The following is a 20,868-nucleotide window of genomic DNA, read 5'->3' as shown; positions in this document are numbered from 1 at the left end:
CTGCACTGTTTGTTCACTTCACTGGTTTGCACTCTATCTTGCGCTGCTTTATTTAACTTTATTTTTAATTTTATTAAACATTTTTTACATTCCCTTATTGTATAGTTTTATCTTATATTTTATATGTGATCTAGATTTTTAGGGTCTACTGTTAGTGTTATCTGTATGCACCGAGGGTCTGAGAGTAATGCTGTTTCGATTCTCTGTATGTATGTACTGTACATGTGGAAGAATTGACAATAAAGCAGACTTGACTTGACTTTTGAAACAGCCATGTGCGTCCCAATGTGAAAGAAAGTGAAAGTGACGTGACATTCAGCCAAGTATGGTGACCCATACTCAGAATTTGTGCTCTGCATTTAACCCATCCGAAGTGCACACACACAGAGCAGTGAACACACACACACCTAAGTCGTGGTATTGAAGGTGGAGAAAGAACTGTACATGCACTCCCCCAACCCACAATTCCTGCCGGCCCGGGACTCAAACTCACAACCTTTTGATTGGGAGTCCGACTCTCTAACCATTAGGCCACGACTTCCCGTGCCTACTTATAAAGTACACTCTTAAAGTTTGTACACTTTCGATGCAGAAAAGTATATACTTTTGAGTGTGTAGTAGAAGACTAGGCAAGATTTGGGACATACTACAACACCAGTTAGGTCTTTAACGGACCGCTCTGTGCATGGTTACACGCATCCTTACACTGTAAACTACCCTTTTCACAGTTAACATCCTCTACATTTAATTTAATTTAACTTCTTACAGTTTTAGAGAGAAATTAGGTAGTATGTTGATCTGCCAGCTGTTGGTCTTTATGCAGAAAACTCTGCTCATATTTTTTTTTGTTGGCATAAATAACAAACATAACATTAAATAAATCTACCTGAAATAGTAGACCATCTGCAGACTTTTGGCACACTCGTTTCGATATACTATGCTTTGGGAAATACTTATTTTAATTTCACATACTATTTACGATGGATGGAATGAACATTGGGACTCAGGGCCAATCTTTGAAATGAGAGAAAGTGAGCGCGTGGAGAATGATTCACAAACAAATATCATAAAAGGATCTCACAGTCGAATTTAATACCTGAGCATAGAGTATGAATTAAAATTGATTTAGTCGTTGTAGGCCTACTCTAAATTAAATTTTTCAAGAAGCAGACATTCCCTTGAAACTTGTGTGTTCTGTTGTAGGCATATTTTCCATATGTTAATACACAAGTCTTGGTGATTTTTCAAAACTTTTATTAACAATGTCACATTACATTCTTCTAAAACTTTAATCTCATGGATTGGCCTCAAGTTTTAAGTGTAGCCAGACACTGTAAATTTATGATTAAAAAAAAAATCTTAATTTTTTGTGTAATATTTGAAAGAAAAAATACTGAATGTTACAACATATATTCATCTGACTGGTTTGACAGTTTTTTTTTCCAATTTGAACTTGTCTGCTAAAATTATAAAAATGAAGAACAGTTGGGGAAATAAATATACTTGTAATCTTTCAGATCATTCAACTGCAAAATTGGGGTTTGTCTAAGTCATATGATCCCTCAGAAACCCACAGCTGTGATTTTCCTGTTACATATGTGTGTGTTTATGTGTGTGTTTCTAATAAGTGCTGCTATTCCTCTCTGGTGTGATATGCTATTTATGAGAGAAACACTTGAAGATTAGCAAAATAAAATATTCATCAAACAGCTTATTAAATAAGTATGGCAGTTGAAATTCTTTACAGGATGTCATATATAGAGTGTAACATTAGTTTAGTCTCTTCCACTTCTAGCAGTCATGATAGGACAAGACAAATCCAGCAAAAGCAGTCTGACAGTCTTCAAGTTTTAAAACAAAGCTTCACACAGAGAATCAAATGGAGACCACTCAATACAGCCAGAGAAGTGCAGAAAAAGTTCCCGTTTGAATTTCAACACTTTTTCCTTATTTGAAACAGTTTATTTAGGGACAGTACCAATGAAAAAAAGTCTCAGAGGATTACAACATAAATCAAAACATCCCTTTATAATCAGTTAAAAATACCACATCCAGTTTGTTGTTTGTGAGAGCGGGCAGCTAATCCAGCGGTTCCTGTTTGATTCGAATGACGGAGGTCGTGACCCCACGGTGACTTCTTTTGATCTCTCTCCTCAGAACGTACTCACTGAACTGGGTTGAGTCCACACCACCTCCACAAGAAGCAGCAATCTCAAAACCTCTTTGCTGCAGTCGCTCCAGAACCTGAGGAACACAAAAATTCCCAAACACACACCAAATTATCATCTTTTCATATTCTACAAACAGTAACCAATTAATATACACTATTGTTTTAACATGTGGGGTCAGTAAGTTCTTAATGGTTCTGAATGAAATATCTTATACTCACCAAGGCCAAATGTATTTGATTAAATTATTTTAAAATGTAATTTATTCCAGTGATGGCAAAGCTGGATTTCCAGCAGCCGTTATTCCAGTCTTCAGTGACACATGATCCTTCAGATATCATTATAATATGCTGGGGTTTAGTGCTTAAGTCAATTTTTTTGTGTCACGTTTGATCATTTTAATGCATTCTTGCTGCATAAAAGTATTAGTTTCTTTCAATAAATAAATACAAATCTGACAGTAGTGAAAATATTTTTTTCCACACGAATAGTTAAGATGTCTAGAGGCACAGACGTTGCCTCTGAATCAACTTTCCCGTCAACCTTGGCAGGTTGTGTTTACAAATGTTTTTATACAGCTTGAGATTCAAATGCAACAAATTTGCAGAATGCTTTATTTGTTGGGATGCACATGTTCTTGCTAAGGATGTGGAGCTGTAAAGATGCTTTACTATAAAACAATCACCGTTTGTGTCTCACAGAGAGAGAAAAAAGCAGCATATGGATTTAGAACGACACGAGTAAATTGTGACTCTTTTCATGTTAGTGTGAACTATCCTTTTAATTGAACACCCCTGGCACAAAATAACTTTCGTCTTCATTTAGAAACATAACACAGCGAAAGTGTTAGAAACCATCTGTCCAGCAGCTCTCTCAACTGAATAAAATGAGATACTTAAACCACTTGCTTATTCGGTCTTTCTATCTGTCTATTTCTCTGTCTCACTCTCTCTCACAGTTTCTTCCGGTCCTGCAGATATTCGCTCCATAGAACTGTGAGATCACATTCCATTAGTGTGCCTTGAGGATGTCCCTTCATCTTTTTCTCTCCAGCACTGCCTCACTAATTTCCCTTCACCCCCACCCCCACCACCAACCTCTCATTTACAGGTCAAAGTTTCTGTTTGTCTGCACTGTGTGACTTTCCATCATGCTTTTGTCCTTCAACCCCCTTTTTCCCTCATTTTTCTTTCCTGTCTTCTGCCTCTACTTTTCTCAATCTCCTGCTTCCATTAGTGTGACGGCAAGTGCCAGGGGCCAAAAGATTTAATAAGCAAACAGGATTAGACAGCCTCTAGACACACACACACACACACACACACACACACACACAACACAACACAAACAGTATGAAATGGTTACAGAGCACAGTATAGGAAAAACTGAGCTCATATTGTACATTCATTCCTGACATGAATCATAGGCCAGTGTTTGTAGTTTGTAATTCAAAATTTCTGGACAAGGTTGTTTTAAAAAAAACTTTCATTTGAAGTGGTTACATATGGTGTAACCATGAAGTAAAAAGTTATATATATTCTTAACACTGTAGATACATGCGAGTATACACTTCTCGAACATTAAATTCATTTCATGTTCATTCGTTAATTATGTCAAACAATAAACAAACAACTATATATATATATATATATATATATATATATATATATATATATATATATATATATATATATATATATATACAGTATATAAAACTGCAATGTAAATATACTCCAAATGTACTTTGAACTTTGGAAAATTAATTTTTTTATAGTGTACTTGAGGATTTCTTTTCAAGAATGTAATTATTTTAATGACAGTTTTTTTACTTCAACATGATATCAGGACAGTTGTGTCACATTTTTGTGTAATATTTTTTACTTTGTTTATGGCTAGCATGCCTCAAAACATTTCCTAAAAATGAATTTTTAATATAAAAATAAGTAAATAACTGGAATCGGCTGGTGTGTGAGTGGTGTTTGAGGTGTCACGCACCTGTACAGAGTTGAGGTGGCAGTATCCGTTTAGAGGGAAGCGTATGACGTGAGTGGAATCGTGGTTCCAGCCTGCGTTAACAGAGTTGCACATGACGTCTCCTATCTCTGGAAAGATGTCCTCGATTAGGGCTTTGTCACCGCTGAGTGTTATCCTCTCTCCCAGCTCGGGGGCCACGCGCACTACCACACACTCACACATGCGTGATGTGTACCTAGAGTCCTGCTCCGACCGCCAGCGCTCCAGCTCAGCCTGCAGAGGCTGCAGCTGGAAATATCGGGCCTCCTCGTACAGCAGAGAGTAGTCCTACACACACAGATACACAGATAGATGGCACAACTGCTAAGAAAGATTCACCTACAAATGAAAAACCAGTGTTTATGGCTGTATATTTATTTTGTTTTTGGACAGCCCTTGGTCACTATGAACTGTTGTATGGGAAGAATTGTGTAGTGATTCTTCAAAAGTACTTTTACTTCTGTTTCATGAAAAAATCTAACAACAGCATATGGGTTTGGAGCAACACTATGTTGATTAAAAATAATTTTTTTAAATGCCTCAGTTTAACATCAATAAAAATGCAGCATAAGATTTTAATTCCTACCTTAAAGTCATCTGGAATGAGCAGTTTTGAGGTCCTGAGGAAGTTTAATATGTAGCGGAACATGTGTCCATCGCGATCTATAAAATAATGTTGCTTCAGACTATCCAATACAATGGGCTCCGTGCCATCAAACAAACGACCAATCCTGTGAGAGGAACAGACAAATGCTAAAATATTTAGATGTAATCGAACAGCAATAATGATTTGCTTTCTTATGCAGAATACACACACACACACACACACACACACACACACAAACAGGTATTCTCATTATGGGGACACTATACATTATTTTCTATACCCTTACCCCTAACCTAATCCTCCCAAAACTTTCAGTAGTTTTTCCTTGTTGGTCCCCACAATGTAAAGGAATACCAGGTACACACACATGTAAACACAATTAATTACATATATAGCTTATTTTTTAATTACATTAGTTTTCTGTTGTCGATGCTGTTTTCCAAAAATCTAGAGTCAAAGCTTGGAGTTCAAAAGTAAAAAAATGTTGTTTTCTCAGGTTTTTCTCACATTTATTTCTAATTGTTATGTATATGCTATATACAATAAATGCTATATACAATACAATAAAAAGTAACTATAATTAACTATGTAAGACTAATTCAAAGTTCAGTCTCACATTCTATCAGTCTGACAGCAGTTTCATGTGCTTCTAGACAGAGTAAGCTTTAAGATCAACTGCTCTAACCCAAATTCCACTTCTATACAAATATACAAATGTTGTCATGGGAAATGAATGCATGGTGATCCTTTCCAAAAGGCCAGTTAATGGACTAATGTATCTTAACTACAATAGCAATGGTTTTACCAATGTACTGTTTTTTGCTTGCGCTTAAAGAGATGTCAGTTTACAGAAAAGAATTGATCGAAACAATCGGAGAAAAAAATTGTAGTGACTAGGTGCTGCTCTGATGTTATTGACTTCGACTGAAGTTTGAGAAATTCAGTTTGAGACTTATATAATACTATATAATATAATATATTAATTAAAAACAATCATCTGAGTGTGCTCATGTAAATACATAACTGTCCAACAGCAGACTTTGTCAGCTCTTTCGGTCAGCACAGTCTGGCTGAACTGTAGCCTGTGTCTGCATCAGCATCACAGAGGGCAAGGCTGGAGGCGGCAAACATCATTGCTCCTGACGACACAAATGTCATCATCCAGCGCCCTGCTTCCTGGCTCTAAGATGAGTACGTTGTCATATTGATGTTGTTTGTGATCAAGATGCCACGGGGGGGAATGGATCACAACTGTCACTGATGCCAATGCTCTCAGAAACATCTATTTGACAATGACAAAGGCTTTCCGAGGCCTATATTTGATAATACCAGAACCGTTTGATTCTAAATGAGACAATTATGTGTGAGACTCAGTATTTCTATGCCACTGTAAGGGACAGTGGGAGGCAGAAACTGTATGAGACATGTGAGCAGTTGTGAAACAGGGTGCTAGTCTGGCTCAAAGCGCTTCAGGCTCCTTTTGGCCTGTGCTCTGATGTTTGACTCAGTCAGCAGCTACAAGACAATAATGCTCTTTGGCATTGCAGAAACACACCGGTCAGTGAGCTAATGAGCACAGACAAGCCCCACATACACACGAAACACACACATATGGAGCTAACACACATCATAACGGACTTGTGTGTGAACAGACGTGTTCAGAGGATGTCATGAAATTTTAGGCTGACTGCCAAATGTATTATTGTGATTGGTAAAAAGAACACCTTTTCCTTTGAACACCTCAGTCATCTATTACTAGGGCAGATTTCCGAAACGTTTAAATCCTGTAATCAACAGAAGCTGATAATAATCATTCCTTATCTTTTCATGCAGTTCACAGTGCTTAAAGTTTATAAGAGGAGTTTATTCTTATTATATAAGGACCTAGAACAAATCCATGTGCATCAGTGTCTGTATTGTGTGTTTTAGGTGCAAAACTTGAATGTAAGAAACTTATCCAAAACATAGGCTAATCAATATTTGTCAGTTGTATGCTTTTCAACATGCTGGATCACAAAATGAAACAACTCGTTACATTAATTAAAAGTAAGAAATGGCAATATGATTTATTTGAATGTTTTATCGATCTGTTAGAAATAATTTAATTCTCTATTCGCAACATGTACCTCAGAATTCCTTTTTGGAATCATTTCCCACCCCTATCTGTTACACTTATGGTGTTCATTTCTATATGTTTTGTGTCTATATGTGAAATTTACCTGGACTCTGGGTATTTGGTTAATGTGGCCAGGCTGCTGGTGTACATGTGACCCCCTACATCAATGTGGACCGGTGCATTGGTCTTCGTGAGCTGTGCAGGTGTAGGGATGCCAGCTGTACCCAGCGGGGAGACCGGCGAATGTGCCAAGATCGGCCGAGTCGACATGCCCACACTGTTACTGCGATTCTCCTGAGAAAAAATAAAGATGATAGGTAAGATAGGCAATTTTAAGATGAATATTCACAGTAGGAGGTTAAATGAGTCAACATGAAATGGCATTTGAACCCCACTTTACTTTGTTTATGGATCAGGATTTGATTGGATCATGAAAAGCGGACACTGACACACCAGAACAGATGCTTTGATAATATAGATATACTGCCTTAGGAAAATAGCATTTGATACTTTCATAGAGACTGAATTAATCCAACAAGATTTGATTGGATCATGAAAAGTGGGGATTGAATGGACCAGAATGGATTGAGGTGGTTGGAAGGGAAGGGCTAAACAAGTAAAAGGCATTTGTGAGTTCAGCAGAAAAGACATTTCACAGGCCCATGGGTGAAAGTTGATGGCCTGCGATGACCTTTGATTTGGTCTCTGCTTCGTCATAATACATTTGTTTCAACTGATCATTTGTGTTATTAGTCATTTTAAGATACATGTGTCATAGAGAAATGCATTCATGTGTATCATTTATCTGAGTCATTTGTGTATTTACTGTTACTTGTATTACTTACCTGAGATATTTATGAGTAAAGTCACATGTGTGGAAGATTTAAAACATTTCTATACGGATTTATTTAGTTGCTTACTGTGATTCGCTTTAAGTATATGTAGATTCAAAGTATCTACTGTGATTCAAAGTTTCTTAAATATTCTGAAATACAGTGTTAATTAAGGACAACAAAGAGGACCACTAGGGCAACCACTAACCGTTTCTCTCTCTCTCCTTACTGTATAGGGAGTACTACATATATATATATATTTTTTTTTTCATTGAAATGTAGAGAATATAACTGATACCTGTTTTAATAATATAATTGGATATAATGCAAGATTTATGTTCAGACCTTTGTAACAAAATTTGGGCAACACTGGTTTAAATTTGACAATTTTGCAAGTAATGTGTATTACATAAAAGGGTATCAATTTTGATTTCATTTTGACTTAATCTCTGTCACTAGCTGAAACCAAACAGAATTGCAGGTTTCCTGAATACTTAAATAGCCTCTTTTGCCTCAAACTCCCATCACCCATTGCCCTGTGTTTCTGGGAACCAACTTTGCTCACTTATATCACTCTTTGCACACTAAACAAGAATGGGAAAGTATTTGAACAGAACAACTCAAGCAGCCTCTTCATTTAGTTAAGGTGGAATGAGTGTGGAATAGGAGCACAGTGCTAAATAACACATAAATAAACACAGATAATCATTTTTACCTTGACATCTACATTACAAAATAGGTGGAAATAATTAAATTGACCTGTTATGATATTAATGGTGATTTGGCTGTCATTACAACACTCTCATTAGCATCGGTAGGGGCTCATTCCATGGGCTTCGTCTCACATAATATCTGCTTGTGCTGAGAAATAACTGTTTACTAAATCTCAATGGTCATGAAACAGCCATGGGCAGAATTTCCTTTAAAGATGAAAAATTGAAAAAAAGTAAACTGTAACATAAGTATACTTGTGTACTTTGTGCACTATCAATGCATTTTTTGCCCAGAGTGGAGTAACACTATCTGAGTCGACTGTCTTACAGAATGAAACTTGCTGAGAGAATGAGTTCAGCGGACTGGCTTATACAGCGACCTGAAAAAAATAAGCATCAACCCTTGGTAATACACAGAAAATGTGCAAGTAAACATGCATCCAGGCTAGCAGATTAAAGCACTAATGATAAACATCTCTGGCACAACTGGGTGTTTTAGCGGCTACAGATTTCTAATGGTGGCTGAATGGGGAGTTGTGCCTAGGGAAGACTAACTTAGGTCAAAAAGACATTTTCTTATTAATAATAAATTCTGGCTAATTTTTATATTTGCATTGTAGACAATGAGAGAATGAGAGCATGTGGTGGAATTTTTTTATTGATTTGGCAGGGGCTTTTGACAAAAAAAATAAAATTGTACAGTGAACAAACATACACAACCAACACACATAATAACAAAGCTGGTTAAGTGAACTAAGCAGTAAATAAGTTCAACCCAATAAAGTTAAAATGTGTGTTACATGCCATGGATGGTGCTGGCAGCCAGAGCAGGGTGAGCTACTGGCTCTGCCATTAGCTAATTAAAAAGATGTTGACACCAACTTATACTCTGGAACCGAGGATGCTCCAAATAAACAAGCAGTGAAGATTGATTAATTGTAATACTTATGTGAGAGAGTTTAAACAGAGCTGAGCTTTTTGCAGTATTTATGATTATGTATAAATCTACATAATGGAATATTTCTGTAGATTATTTTTGATTTCAGAGATAGAGGCAGAAAGAGAGTTGGTAAGATATACAGTATACAAGCCTATAGATCTAGCAAAAAACATCATAATAAAAGTGAATGGAAATGTTGTGATGGATAACTACATATCACTGTTTAAGCAGGACTTATAGTGTTATATAAATAAATACATGAATAAATGTTTGATTTAAGAAAATGTATTAAAAAGAGGCCACACGTCATTGCTTGCTTTTGAATACGAGTATGAAAACATCTATTACAATGTGTCATCAGTGGTTTCTTGAACAGTAGTCAGGGTTATAATGGAGTATCATTTAAGCAACATGTGTCAGAAGCTAGTACAGTGTTTCTGAAAAAATTATTATATCAAATGTAAAAATATTAAGCACCTGCAGCACAACAGTTTTAAATAAATATGTGTGTGTGTGTGTGTGTGTGTGTGTGTGCATGCTCTTGTTTTTGTGACATATCAGGACACAACTCTGTATAATGACATGGGTATGACACAGGTATTACAAGGAGAGGGTGACTTATGAGGACATAACTCCATTTTTCAAAACGCTTATAAATCATACAGAATGAGTTTTTTTGAGAAAGTAAAAATGCACAAAGTTTCCTGTGAGGGTTAGGGTTAGGTGTAGGGTTGGTTAAGGGCCAAAGAATATACAGTTTGTACAGTATAAAAACCATTACGCCCATGGGATGTCCCGCACGTCCTGATTTTGCTGAGTTACATGTGTTCCTAGGTCAACATATCTTGTTTACCCTGGAACAACATTTTTCTCCAAAAATATATTCTTGACCATATCCCTACACCTAAACCTAACCTTAACCATGAGTGATCCCTAAAATCAGAGGAAATGATAGATGAAGACACTGATGTACAAGCACCAAACAGTGATCTTATGCGTAAACTTCACAAAGATGTTGTCCCAGGAACATGTCTCACTTGGTAAAATCAGGTTCTGTGGGATGTCCCCACTTTTCACAAAAACAACCGTGTGTGTGTGTGTGTGTGTGTGTGTGTGTATAAACTCTTTAGGATGAATATTTTAGTGTACTACGAGGACTGTTGAGCACTGTTTAATTAATATAATGGAATGCAGAACATTACACTATATTAATTAACAACACACTAAACCTGCTCATCGCAGGCATTATATTTAGGAGTCGTTGGTTTCTGAGCCCAGCACAGGTGCAATATTAGCTCATTCATCTGCAGGCAATTAATGTTTTTATTTTTCACACTCACCTTCATGTTGAAGGGTGAAGAAATCAGTGCCTCTTTTAGTGCAGCCTACTTACAAAGCATAAAAATATTCACCAGCATATGAAGGCATCAATCTTAATCACATGCCCAAACTGACATTATAATGAGGTAAATCAGGGATTTGCTGACAAATGTTCCATGCAAAATGACACACACAAACACACACACAGAGATGAGTCAACTTTCACATGTTGTTTTAAATCGTTAATTTGCATAAATATACTCGGTGTGAGAACTCGATTGTCCTCTGACTGATGTGATTGACAGACAGCAGGGCCGCTTGTAAAACTGATCTGAAGCGCTATTCTAAGCCCGTGTCACGTGTCAAAAACATTTCGTCTTGATACCGACGTGCTAAAGACATGAAATCGCTATTACCTGTGAGGGGAGCACACGAGGACTCTCTCCGTTGGCTTCGCAATGAGCGGAGACTAGCGCGGTGACAGTCGGAGTGTCCGCGCATTCTGCGCGCGCGCAGAGTCTTTTCGGCGATGCCCCCGGTCCCGAAACGCTTACTGGATAGACGAGCGCCCGCGGGCGTTTGATCACCTTCTGCGGTTTGAGCTCGGCCTCGTCCTCGCAGCGCAGCACGCGCTGAAGTCGCACTCCTCCGTTGTCCGTTTCCGGGGAGACGTGGAGAGGCGCTAACTTTGACCCGATGCCCGCAATGCCGTTGAGCGTCGCTATGGAGACGGCGCCGATGCAGTGGTTGGTGTAGGTCTTTGACAGTTTGGCGGCACGCGACAGCATCTGCATCCTCGTGCCCAGCAGGTTCTTACCGATGGCTTTATTCTCGTACCACGTCGTGTCGGTCTCGCTGCAGTGATCCCGCGGGCGCTGGAAGAAAGCCTTGCAGAGAGGATTGCGCTTCGAGAGGTACTTCACGAAGCTCGCGTAGGGACAGAACTCCGTGGCGGTCTCGTACATCCGGGGAAGGTTGTCATCGTCCGTGTCCGATCTTTTTTTCGTCCAGGAGGCGGAACGAGACTTGTGGTACGGCCCGAGCGCTTTGAAGTACACGAACTTGCGTCCGTCCTCGTCCACGGCCAGCCCGAAAGAGTCCTCCTCGAGCTCGCGCTGGTTCTCCCGCCCCCGCGTGCAGAAGTACATGCAAGTCTCGAACCAGACTTTGTTGAGCAGCCCGAACGGCGAGCTGGCGCTGAACACGGCCGAGTTGTAGAGTTTTCTCAGGTCGGAGCGCGTGATGGCTTGCTTCTGCACCACGGGACCGGCGCCCTGCTCCTCCAGCTTGCGTATGACCGCGGCGAGCGCGAGGTTGGCGTTGCGCAGCTCGGGGTCCTTGGTGAGGTCCAGAGTGCGGCAGAAGGGGGGCTCGTTCAGGTAGCGGTTGAGCGAGCTCCGGATGCTGATGAGGGAGGACTTGCTGTACAGCTGTCCGCTTTTGGAGCGCGCCTCCGAGTAGAACGAGCGCAGCACTTTGCAGAGCGCGTGCTTGTCCATGCTCTCAAAGTCCGTACTTTGCGCCCTCTCCGTCAGGTATTCCCGGAAGATTCGCACTGCGTACCGGGTTGCCAGGCGCGTGTTCTCGCTGAGCCTGGAGCGGTGCATGTCTCCCTCGAGTCCCGAGTCCAAAGCGGCTAAAAGCGGGTCCCCCGCCGCAGACTCGAGCTGGTCCGTATTCCGCATAAGGACCGCTTCCCCCGTTTCCACGGCAGCAGCGCAGCTGTCGGGCTCCCCGCACTCCTCCCACTCTAACTCGGCTTCTTCTTCTGACACTTCTCCCTCTTCCCCTGTGATCTGGATCTCCTGAATCTCTTCCTCCTCTTCCTCGTCCGAGCCTCCATCTCTCTCCCGTTCCCCCGCCATCGGGTCCGGTTCATCATCTTTACAGCAGTGGTCCCCGCTGCCAGGCATTCTCGCCATATTGCAGTCTGACAGTGTATGAGTCCCGAGGCACTGCGCATGCGCTATATTGGACCGCAGAGCTGAGAGCTTTTTGTGCGTTTTAGTGACCTTCAGCAACGAAAACAGGCACGCGCTCTTAAAGGTGCAGGGAAAGGGGAGCTAGATTGCCCCAAATTAACACACACACACACTTGAATGGAAAGATAAAGCGAGAGAAAGAGGCAAACAGTCAGCTATACTCTGTATTGGACTGCTGCAGAATTAAGCACTAAATTATGCCTTTATTACACCCACACAGACACACACCTGCTAATTATTAAAGGACTATGAAACTCAGGCAGGCTGACTTGGTTTGGGAGTTTCCAGTAGCAGCTGTGATCATGTCTAACCCTGAGGCCACATCCATATACTTTTGAGTGTGTACAGTCTTTTGTGTATATGTGAGAGGAAGAGAGAATGAGACAGATGAGAGGGAGAGAGAGAGAGAGAGAGAGAGAGAGGTGAAGGTGTGGTTAGCTAATTGAGATGTACACCTTGGGTTTGTGTGTGCAATTGCAATGATGGCCAGAAGGCAGAAAAAAACACTAAAAAAGGTGAAACAAGGATCATTTCACAAATAAAAAAATTGTCATTACTTTCGCACTCCAACCTCATACCGTAAAAACGATTTTTCAAAGTTGTAAGTAAAGAATCTTTGAGTAATATATATATTTTTTACAATAAAATATTATTAAATGTTTTCTACTTGAGGATTTCATGTGTAATTCAATGTGTTACTTGGCATTTCTTTATGTTATTTGTAAAGTTTACTAGAAATTTCTGAAAAATGCTAAATTAAAATATTCTCTACAATTTTTTTTTTTTTTTGGAGTGTAGCTCACAGAATGTCCTGCACACTTTTTAGTTGTTATTTACCAAAAGTCTTGAGAGCCATTCTAGCTCTAATTGGCACATTCATGAGAGTATGAATAATTTATATATTTTGTGTTGACTTATTTTAATAAACCAGTTGATCCAGTTTACAGACTGGACTGATTCAGTTCTGGTTCAGATCAATTCACTGAATCACTGATTGGAAGATTATCAGTGAACACTTTATGACTTCACAAGACTTGCAGTATAGGACCTGAGTCATATGGACCATTTTATGATACATTTATAGTCTTTTGCATCCAATCCCCATTCATTGTTATTGCATGGTAAAAGAGTAATCATTTTCCCAAAATGCTGTATTTTGTTCCACAAAATCAATAAGGTCTTTAAGGTGAATAAATGAACTGAATCACCCACGGTTTTTCTTTCTGTTTATGATGTGCCAGTGTGACTGGACTATTTAACTTCTACTCTTCTGATATGTATTTATTTGCTGCGATTTGCAAATGCAGCTCTGCTTGAGCTCACTGCAGACTTTCTCAGGTTAAAGCAGATTTTCATTTTCCTCTCTTATTCTCCTATGTGTCCATTAGAGGCTATTGTAATGTAAACAGTGCCTCTCTGAACTACATCATGGCATGGATATTTTCATGTATGAATGATTCTAGAGTACTCCGTATAAAATTGCATTTGGCCCTGTTAATGAAGATCCATGCACATCTCTAAATATAAATGGCAAAATATGCCAGTTTCCATTTGATTCATTACATACATCCAACAAGATCATCCTATATGGGTGACCTTGATCAAGAACACATTCCTAAGTGCTTCTCTCTCCTCTCCCCTGTGTTTGTGTGTGTGTCGTGAAAACCCTGAGGCAACTGCTGTCTCAGTATGAACAGCACAGAGCTGAGGTTTGGCTCTGGAGAATAAGGCAGATGTTTGTCTCCGGCGCTGTGCCTCAGAGAGCGGCAACGCATGAGGAAGCGGATTTTAGAGCTCAGTAGGGCTCAAAGCTAGAGGAGGGATGAAAAAAGCTCTATTCATCCATCAGCAAATCAACAGCGATCATCTGACTCATTAACCTATAAAGTCAGAGTCTTTCCACAGGCTTGTGAACATTTCTTTAAGGAAAAGATATGAGTAAATGGCAGGTAACAGTGTCTGTGATGGTTTTGAATTTTTTTTTATAGTATTTTCAAGAAAAGTTTAAATAATGAGTCTAATATGTCATGTGGCATAACCAAGTAAAAATAATTTTCATTACAACATTAGTCATTGAATACATAATTTAAAGAAAAAAAAACAAACAAAAAAAACATATATATATATATATATATATATATATATATATATATATATATATATATGTATAAATATTACACATATGACAGTAATTACAAAAATAAATAAATTAAAAATAAAGTAAATTAATAAAGTATCGATATTATATTTCTTTATATCATGAATTATACATTTAGAAATTACATTAAGTTTATTGAAGTTTGGGGAACATAAACTAACCTTGCCTTTTCACACAACTGTCAAATTATGAAGTTTTGATGATGTCATGGGTCTGAAGATTTCCTCTCTATGATATCAGTTCCTGACTTATTTTTTATGCAGATTGGTTGCACCACATGGCTCTCCTCAAATGAGTTGTAAGAGGTTTTTTTTTTTTTTTTTTACTGTTCAGGATTAAAATAATTAACATCAATTAAGAATTTAAAAACTTGGAAAATATATATTTAAGTCACTGTATGTACAAACTGTACTCTATTAATGTTTTTTTTTTAATGTTTTTTTTATAAATAAATAGATTCAGAGGGGGAAAAATTGCCATAAAGTACCACTAACAGAACTTTCTGAATAAACAAGATGACAACGAACATGAAATCAGACTCTGTTTTTGTAGTTAGTTTTAGTTGCTTGCTATAAGCAAACTTTGGGTAAACATTCTGGACATCTTCCTCATCTAACATATTCGATTCAAGTCTTTACTCATTAGTAAAGTGCTCCATAGCCTGAAAGAGGTGTGTCAAATGAGAAAGACCTTAAATGTGCAGTGCTATAGTTCCCGAGGTTCACAGTTCCCTGGGAGAAATCTGCCATACAGTCCCTCGCTTGAGGCCACAATGCCAGTACAACTGGATTGTGATCTCGCTAACTCAAGTATTCAAGTTACCCCTATCTATCTATCTCCCAGGACCCTTTTTCTTACACAGCCGAGATTTACTTGTATCTCATTTCTCTCCTCTGCACAGCACACATATATCCCTGTGTGAGGATGAGCCTCCATTTTGAAACGAGAGACCTCTCTTCTTTTGTCTCATTCTGTCATTTCTGCCCACAGGCATGTCACCAGAAACAGCTCTGACATCTCTCAAAGGAAAGAGAAGGAGAGGGAAAGACAGGGCGAGAGAGCTCAGGCAGAAATGGAAAAAAAAAGAAACCCTCCTTTCCACATTTTAAATTCTCGTTAGCAGAGCCCATTTCACACCTAGATACCCAATTAGCAATTAGCACAGCTTTAAAGTGCAGTCCTGAGCCGAGGCCCTGATCCCGGCCTGATTTGTATGCGCTTTGTGCAGATAGCGATAAGAGAGAGGCTGAATACATGTATAGTTTTAAATTTAATTTCATAATCATTTGCATGGCAGGGTAGCCTGCAGGCGAGAGGGAAAATAACATGCCCACTCTTCAAAAGGGAGATCAGGCTCGTTACATGGCTGTGCGGAGGATTGGAGAGGGGCTTTTTATGTGCAGGCAGGTAATTTGTTCCCTGACTAATCTGAAGAGATAGAGAAGTTCAGAGGAAGCACTTTTTAAAAAACAGTGTGAGCGCAGCATCGCAAATCGCCTCTACCTCCGAGGCTTGGGAGAGAATGAAAGCGAGTGAGAGAGAGGAACACCAAGGTGCGATATAGCTGAACCTACTGCCAGAGCCCCGGGCTGCCAAAAAAGAGGAACTACTGAATGTGTGAGTATGTGTCTGGGTATGTATGGCTCGGAGAGAGATAGAAACCATCTTGGAGCATGCCAACATTGTGTGCCATCCGGTATTGGAGAGATGTAAATCGTATCAAACACCTGTAGTACGTGTCTGTCCTCTTTTGCTGCTGCTTCAATAATGCACTGATATATTCAACAGTCACTGTGCAGGAATGTTATTTTAACACCAGTTTTGCTAGTAATATGTTTAATTAACAATATTTTTTATACATTTTTTTTCCCTTTTTTATTTGAAAGTTTTAGTAACTTTTTGGGGTATTTTTGTCATTTATTTTTCAAATATTTTTCAAATTTTAGGACTTAAAATTAATGAATGAGAAATGTTACATACACACATATATATATATATATATATATATATATATATATATATATATATATATATATATATATATATATATATATATATATATATATATATATATATATATAAACTTTATTTAATATTTAAGCATGTTTTTATTTCAGTTAATTTCAATTATTATTATTATTAAAATTATTATTTCAAGTAACAATTTTTAAATGGTTTTAGTGAATGATTATAACCCTGATGTTTAAGTCTTCAAAGTCAAACAAATATAAAATGTTGCTTTGGCAACCAGCTGAAATAAGTTTACTTTTTTATAATGTAGAATTTTATGTATTAAAAATATTTTTAATGTATATAAATATATAATATATATTACTTATAATAAATATGTGTATTATACTATTTATATACATTTTATTTCAAGTTAGTTAACAAAAAACAACAACAACAACAACAAAAAAAGAAAAACTGGTTATGGATGGTTCCCGTATAAGTCTGACCATCAGGCTGTAGTTCATTTCACATGTTTGTGGCACAAGGGACAGGAAGATGGAAAGACTTACATGACATTCTGCGCTTAATCTTATCCATATTCATGGGCGCATATGCAAAGTATGGATGTGGCGTGAAGCGCTGAAGACAGCATGAGGATTAGTAACCTGTGTTTGAGGTGATTCCAAGCCAACATTAACATGTTGAATAATCTACAAGAGTGAGTCAGAAAATTCAGCAACTCTGCCCTGTCCGTGGGCAGCAATTCAGCTCGCTGCATGCGATCCATTGTGTGCGTTTTAGTGGGTGATGGTGTTCTGTACAGGAATGCTTGTGTTCTCTATGAGACCAATTACATTTGTACTTTATGATCCCCTACAGTTATACAAGACTCTTTCCAGATTTAACAGATGAGGCTGGTGCCGACTATGTCGTTCTCTTCTCACATGACGATTCTGTCTGTTTTCTCAGAAGAACAGGAACCTGTAGTTTTATAGGCCAACTACAGAGCTCAGATCTGTCTGCACATTTCCATCATGACAGTATTCACTAGCATGACATTTTCTCAATACAATGTCATTTTTTTTTTAATTGTTAGGATGCCAAAAAATTTCACGCCACAGTTGATGAACAGGGATTCCGAAATGTGCAGACAAAGGACACCTTGCTTGAGGCAACATGAACTGAAGAGCCCTGAAATTTGGAAAACATTATCCAATTACATTTTTTTAATAAATAAATAACTTTAGTTCATTCTGAGTATGAAAATTCGGAAAGAGAGAATTCTGCCAACTGTATCATAACTGTACTTTTCCCCCCACCACTGTGATTTCATGTTACTGTACTTTCTTAAGGTATATTTTTAGTGAAAAAAAGCTTATCAAGATTTTTGGGGAAACATGTTCTTTTTTTTTAATGAAAACCACATTTAAGTAGATAGACATAAATATGATTTCTATCTATCTATCTATCTATCTATCTATCTATCTATCTATCTATCTATCTATCTATCTATCTATCTATCTATCTATCTCAGAAAGTAAGGTGCAACTGGGATGGTATACCCTTTCAAAAGTTACTAATATTGATCACTTAGGTACTACTACCTTTAATGTAGGGTATTAATATGCACCTTTTAGAGGAAAATAAGATAAAATAAGCCCATATAGATAGATAGATAGATAGATAGATAGATAGACAGATAGATAGACAGATAGATAGATAAAAGCAATTTGCAGTACAGAACAGATTTGGGAATGTGTAAGCATACAGCACAGAATACCGAAGCAAAACCCTCTCTAGTGCACACTAGAATGCCCTTTTTGATACCTCTCTTGGCAAGGTAACTTAATTAGATTGCATATCTAAAGACTCGTGTCAGGTGACAGTACCACGCACTTCCACTTGGACAACAACTGGCAATTCCACGAGCTGATAGCATGTGGCGCCACAGCTATGAGCCGACAGAATACAACTTACAGGTACAGGACACTGGTAAAAGAAAACATTTAAAGTGAATGACGCGACATTCGGTGCACTTAAAATGCGATTCTATTGTAGCACGCGCACGTGCGTCTTGTTCTTCCCTCGCGCGCTCTGAGCGTGCAGCAGCTGTAGCGTACAGCCTGCGACGAGAATGAAGGAATATTCCACTTTAACATCGCTGTTAAAAATAACAACCGCCGCTAAACACAAATAAACAAGAAAAACATCCTCAGCATCATTCAAAAAGTGTTACAAATGCCTGAAAACGCACTCTAGTTGCGATCAAATTTGCCATTTGGCAACCCAAAACCTAAATGAATGCAAACGCAGTCGCGGTGTAGAAGAACACATTTTCATAAACGTATGTCCACATTCGCATCGCGGGCAAAGAGCGTGCGACTTATTGTAGCGCATCGCGAAACCTAATCGAGGACGCCATTACGATATCAGTCAATTATTCGAAGCTGCGCTACAGAACAGTGTTACATGTGACAACGTACAAACTGCTTCAAGTGTCGTTTTGCGCTGCCATTACACATATCGTGAAGCGACAGGATGTAAACTGGGAGAAGATAAATATTTCTGTCCCAAACGCGCTCTTCCTCTGGCACATGCGTACATGCAGCTGCGCTCTGAAGACCCACTGCCTCTCTCTGTAGAAAAAACCCACAAAGCCCAATCTGGCCCTCCTCACCTGGAACATGGGACATCCAGCGACGTGTCACCTCTCCGTGTTTGGGCTCCTGTCCGCGCCCCTCGCTCAAGCGGTGAGGAATGGAGCCCAGCTGAAGCGGAATTCACAGAGAGTCGCTCCAGGGGTTTCACAACCCCTCTGGGCCAGACCCGGATAGAGAAAGAGAGAGAGAGCGAGTGAAAGAGAGAGAGAGAGAGAGAGCGATCTCCAACAAACGCCCCTGCAGATCTCTGCTCACTTCAGGACAACTAGTGAATTAACCGATCACAAGAAAGATCTATTTGTAATACACAGAAATGTCCCGTTTCTCTTATTCTAGGATGTAAAAATAGATCTGGTGATTTTTTTCTGCGTAAAACAGTCGTCTTCCTTCCTACATCTTTCAGCGGGGACGCAGATTTGAATGGTTATGATTAGTTTTGATGGAACGCTGCCGCAGGCGCTTCCTGCAAATGGATGATGTGCGCGCGCACGGGCGCGCTCACAGCGGGGGAGAGGGCCATTACACAGATTGAAACCTATGGCACGGCTATGAAAACCTGTCAAAATGAGGTGATTTTAAAACTGTGACTTAAAACTTCTTACCCTTAAAAAAAAAATCTTATTTTACATGTATTAAATATTGCATTTTGTTTATAGTTTTGAAAACCCCTAAACAATTGTATGAGCTATAAATGGCTCATTCTGGGTGCAGTTTCTATACAATTCTTTCTTATCCAGTTCAACTAACTGGGAAGGTCTTGGAAATTATATAGAGATTCACTGCTCAAAAGATGTGGAAACTCTATGTCATTTTCGTACAAAATATAAAATATGACCCGAAATGTGAATTTAACACCAGTTTTGGTTGTATTGGAACTGTCATATTAATAAAATGGCTCATTTATTCAATATATACTCACTCACACACAGTAACAACCTTGATAAAATGACAGTTGATGTGACATATTAGCTACATGATATATGGGAAAAAGCAGGATAGTGAATGACAACGGGACATTTCAAATCATCGTACACACACACACACACACACACACACACACACACACACAGCCCTGAGGTCAGAGCATTATGGCTGACTCCACTGTTTTAGAATCAGAATCAGAAAGAGTTTTATTGCCAAGTATGCTTGCACATACAAGGAATTTGTTTTAGTGAGCTTCCAGTACACAGAGACAACAACACACAGAGAAAACAACAACAACAAAAACAATTAGCCAAATAAATAAGTGTATTACCAATTGTGCTATAATTGTTAACGGGATAGGATTGATGCAGGGATGGAGGGGTTCTAGGATGGAGGGGTAACAAATAAATATAAGGATATTGCACATTTTTATTGCATAAGCATAAGTGGGGAACATTTAACTGTTCATAAGGTAGATTTCCTG

General features: G+C 38.7%; 1 protein-coding gene across 2 annotated transcripts; it reads right to left on the bottom strand.

The window, feature by feature from the left end:
• Positions 1-1,237: 1,237 nt before the first annotated feature.
• On the bottom strand, positions 1,238-19,880 carry LOC127938038 (BTB/POZ domain-containing protein KCTD1). 2 transcript variants are annotated; one of them, XM_052534418.1, is made up of 5 exons: positions 19,478-19,880; positions 7,005-7,195; positions 4,765-4,909; positions 4,161-4,466; positions 1,238-2,244 (listed from the first exon to the last, which is right to left on the bottom strand). In XM_052534418.1, the coding sequence occupies exons 1-5, from the start codon at positions 19,484-19,486 to the stop codon at positions 2,080-2,082; spliced, it is 816 nt and encodes a 271-aa protein (XP_052390378.1). In that variant the 5' UTR covers positions 19,487-19,880; the 3' UTR covers positions 1,238-2,079. The 2 variants fall into 2 exon arrangements, with proteins under 2 accessions (XP_052390378.1, XP_052390377.1); XM_052534417.1 differs by lacking the exon at positions 19,478-19,880 and adding an exon at positions 11,124-12,676.
• Between the last annotated feature and the right edge of the window lie 988 nt (positions 19,881-20,868).

This window comes from Carassius gibelio, chromosome A20, assembly GCF_023724105.1.
Source record: "Carassius gibelio isolate Cgi1373 ecotype wild population from Czech Republic chromosome A20, carGib1.2-hapl.c, whole genome shotgun sequence".
Classification (NCBI taxonomy): Eukaryota; Metazoa; Chordata; class Actinopteri; order Cypriniformes; family Cyprinidae; genus Carassius; species Carassius gibelio.
This window is presented reverse-complemented; position numbering and strand designations above follow the sequence as displayed.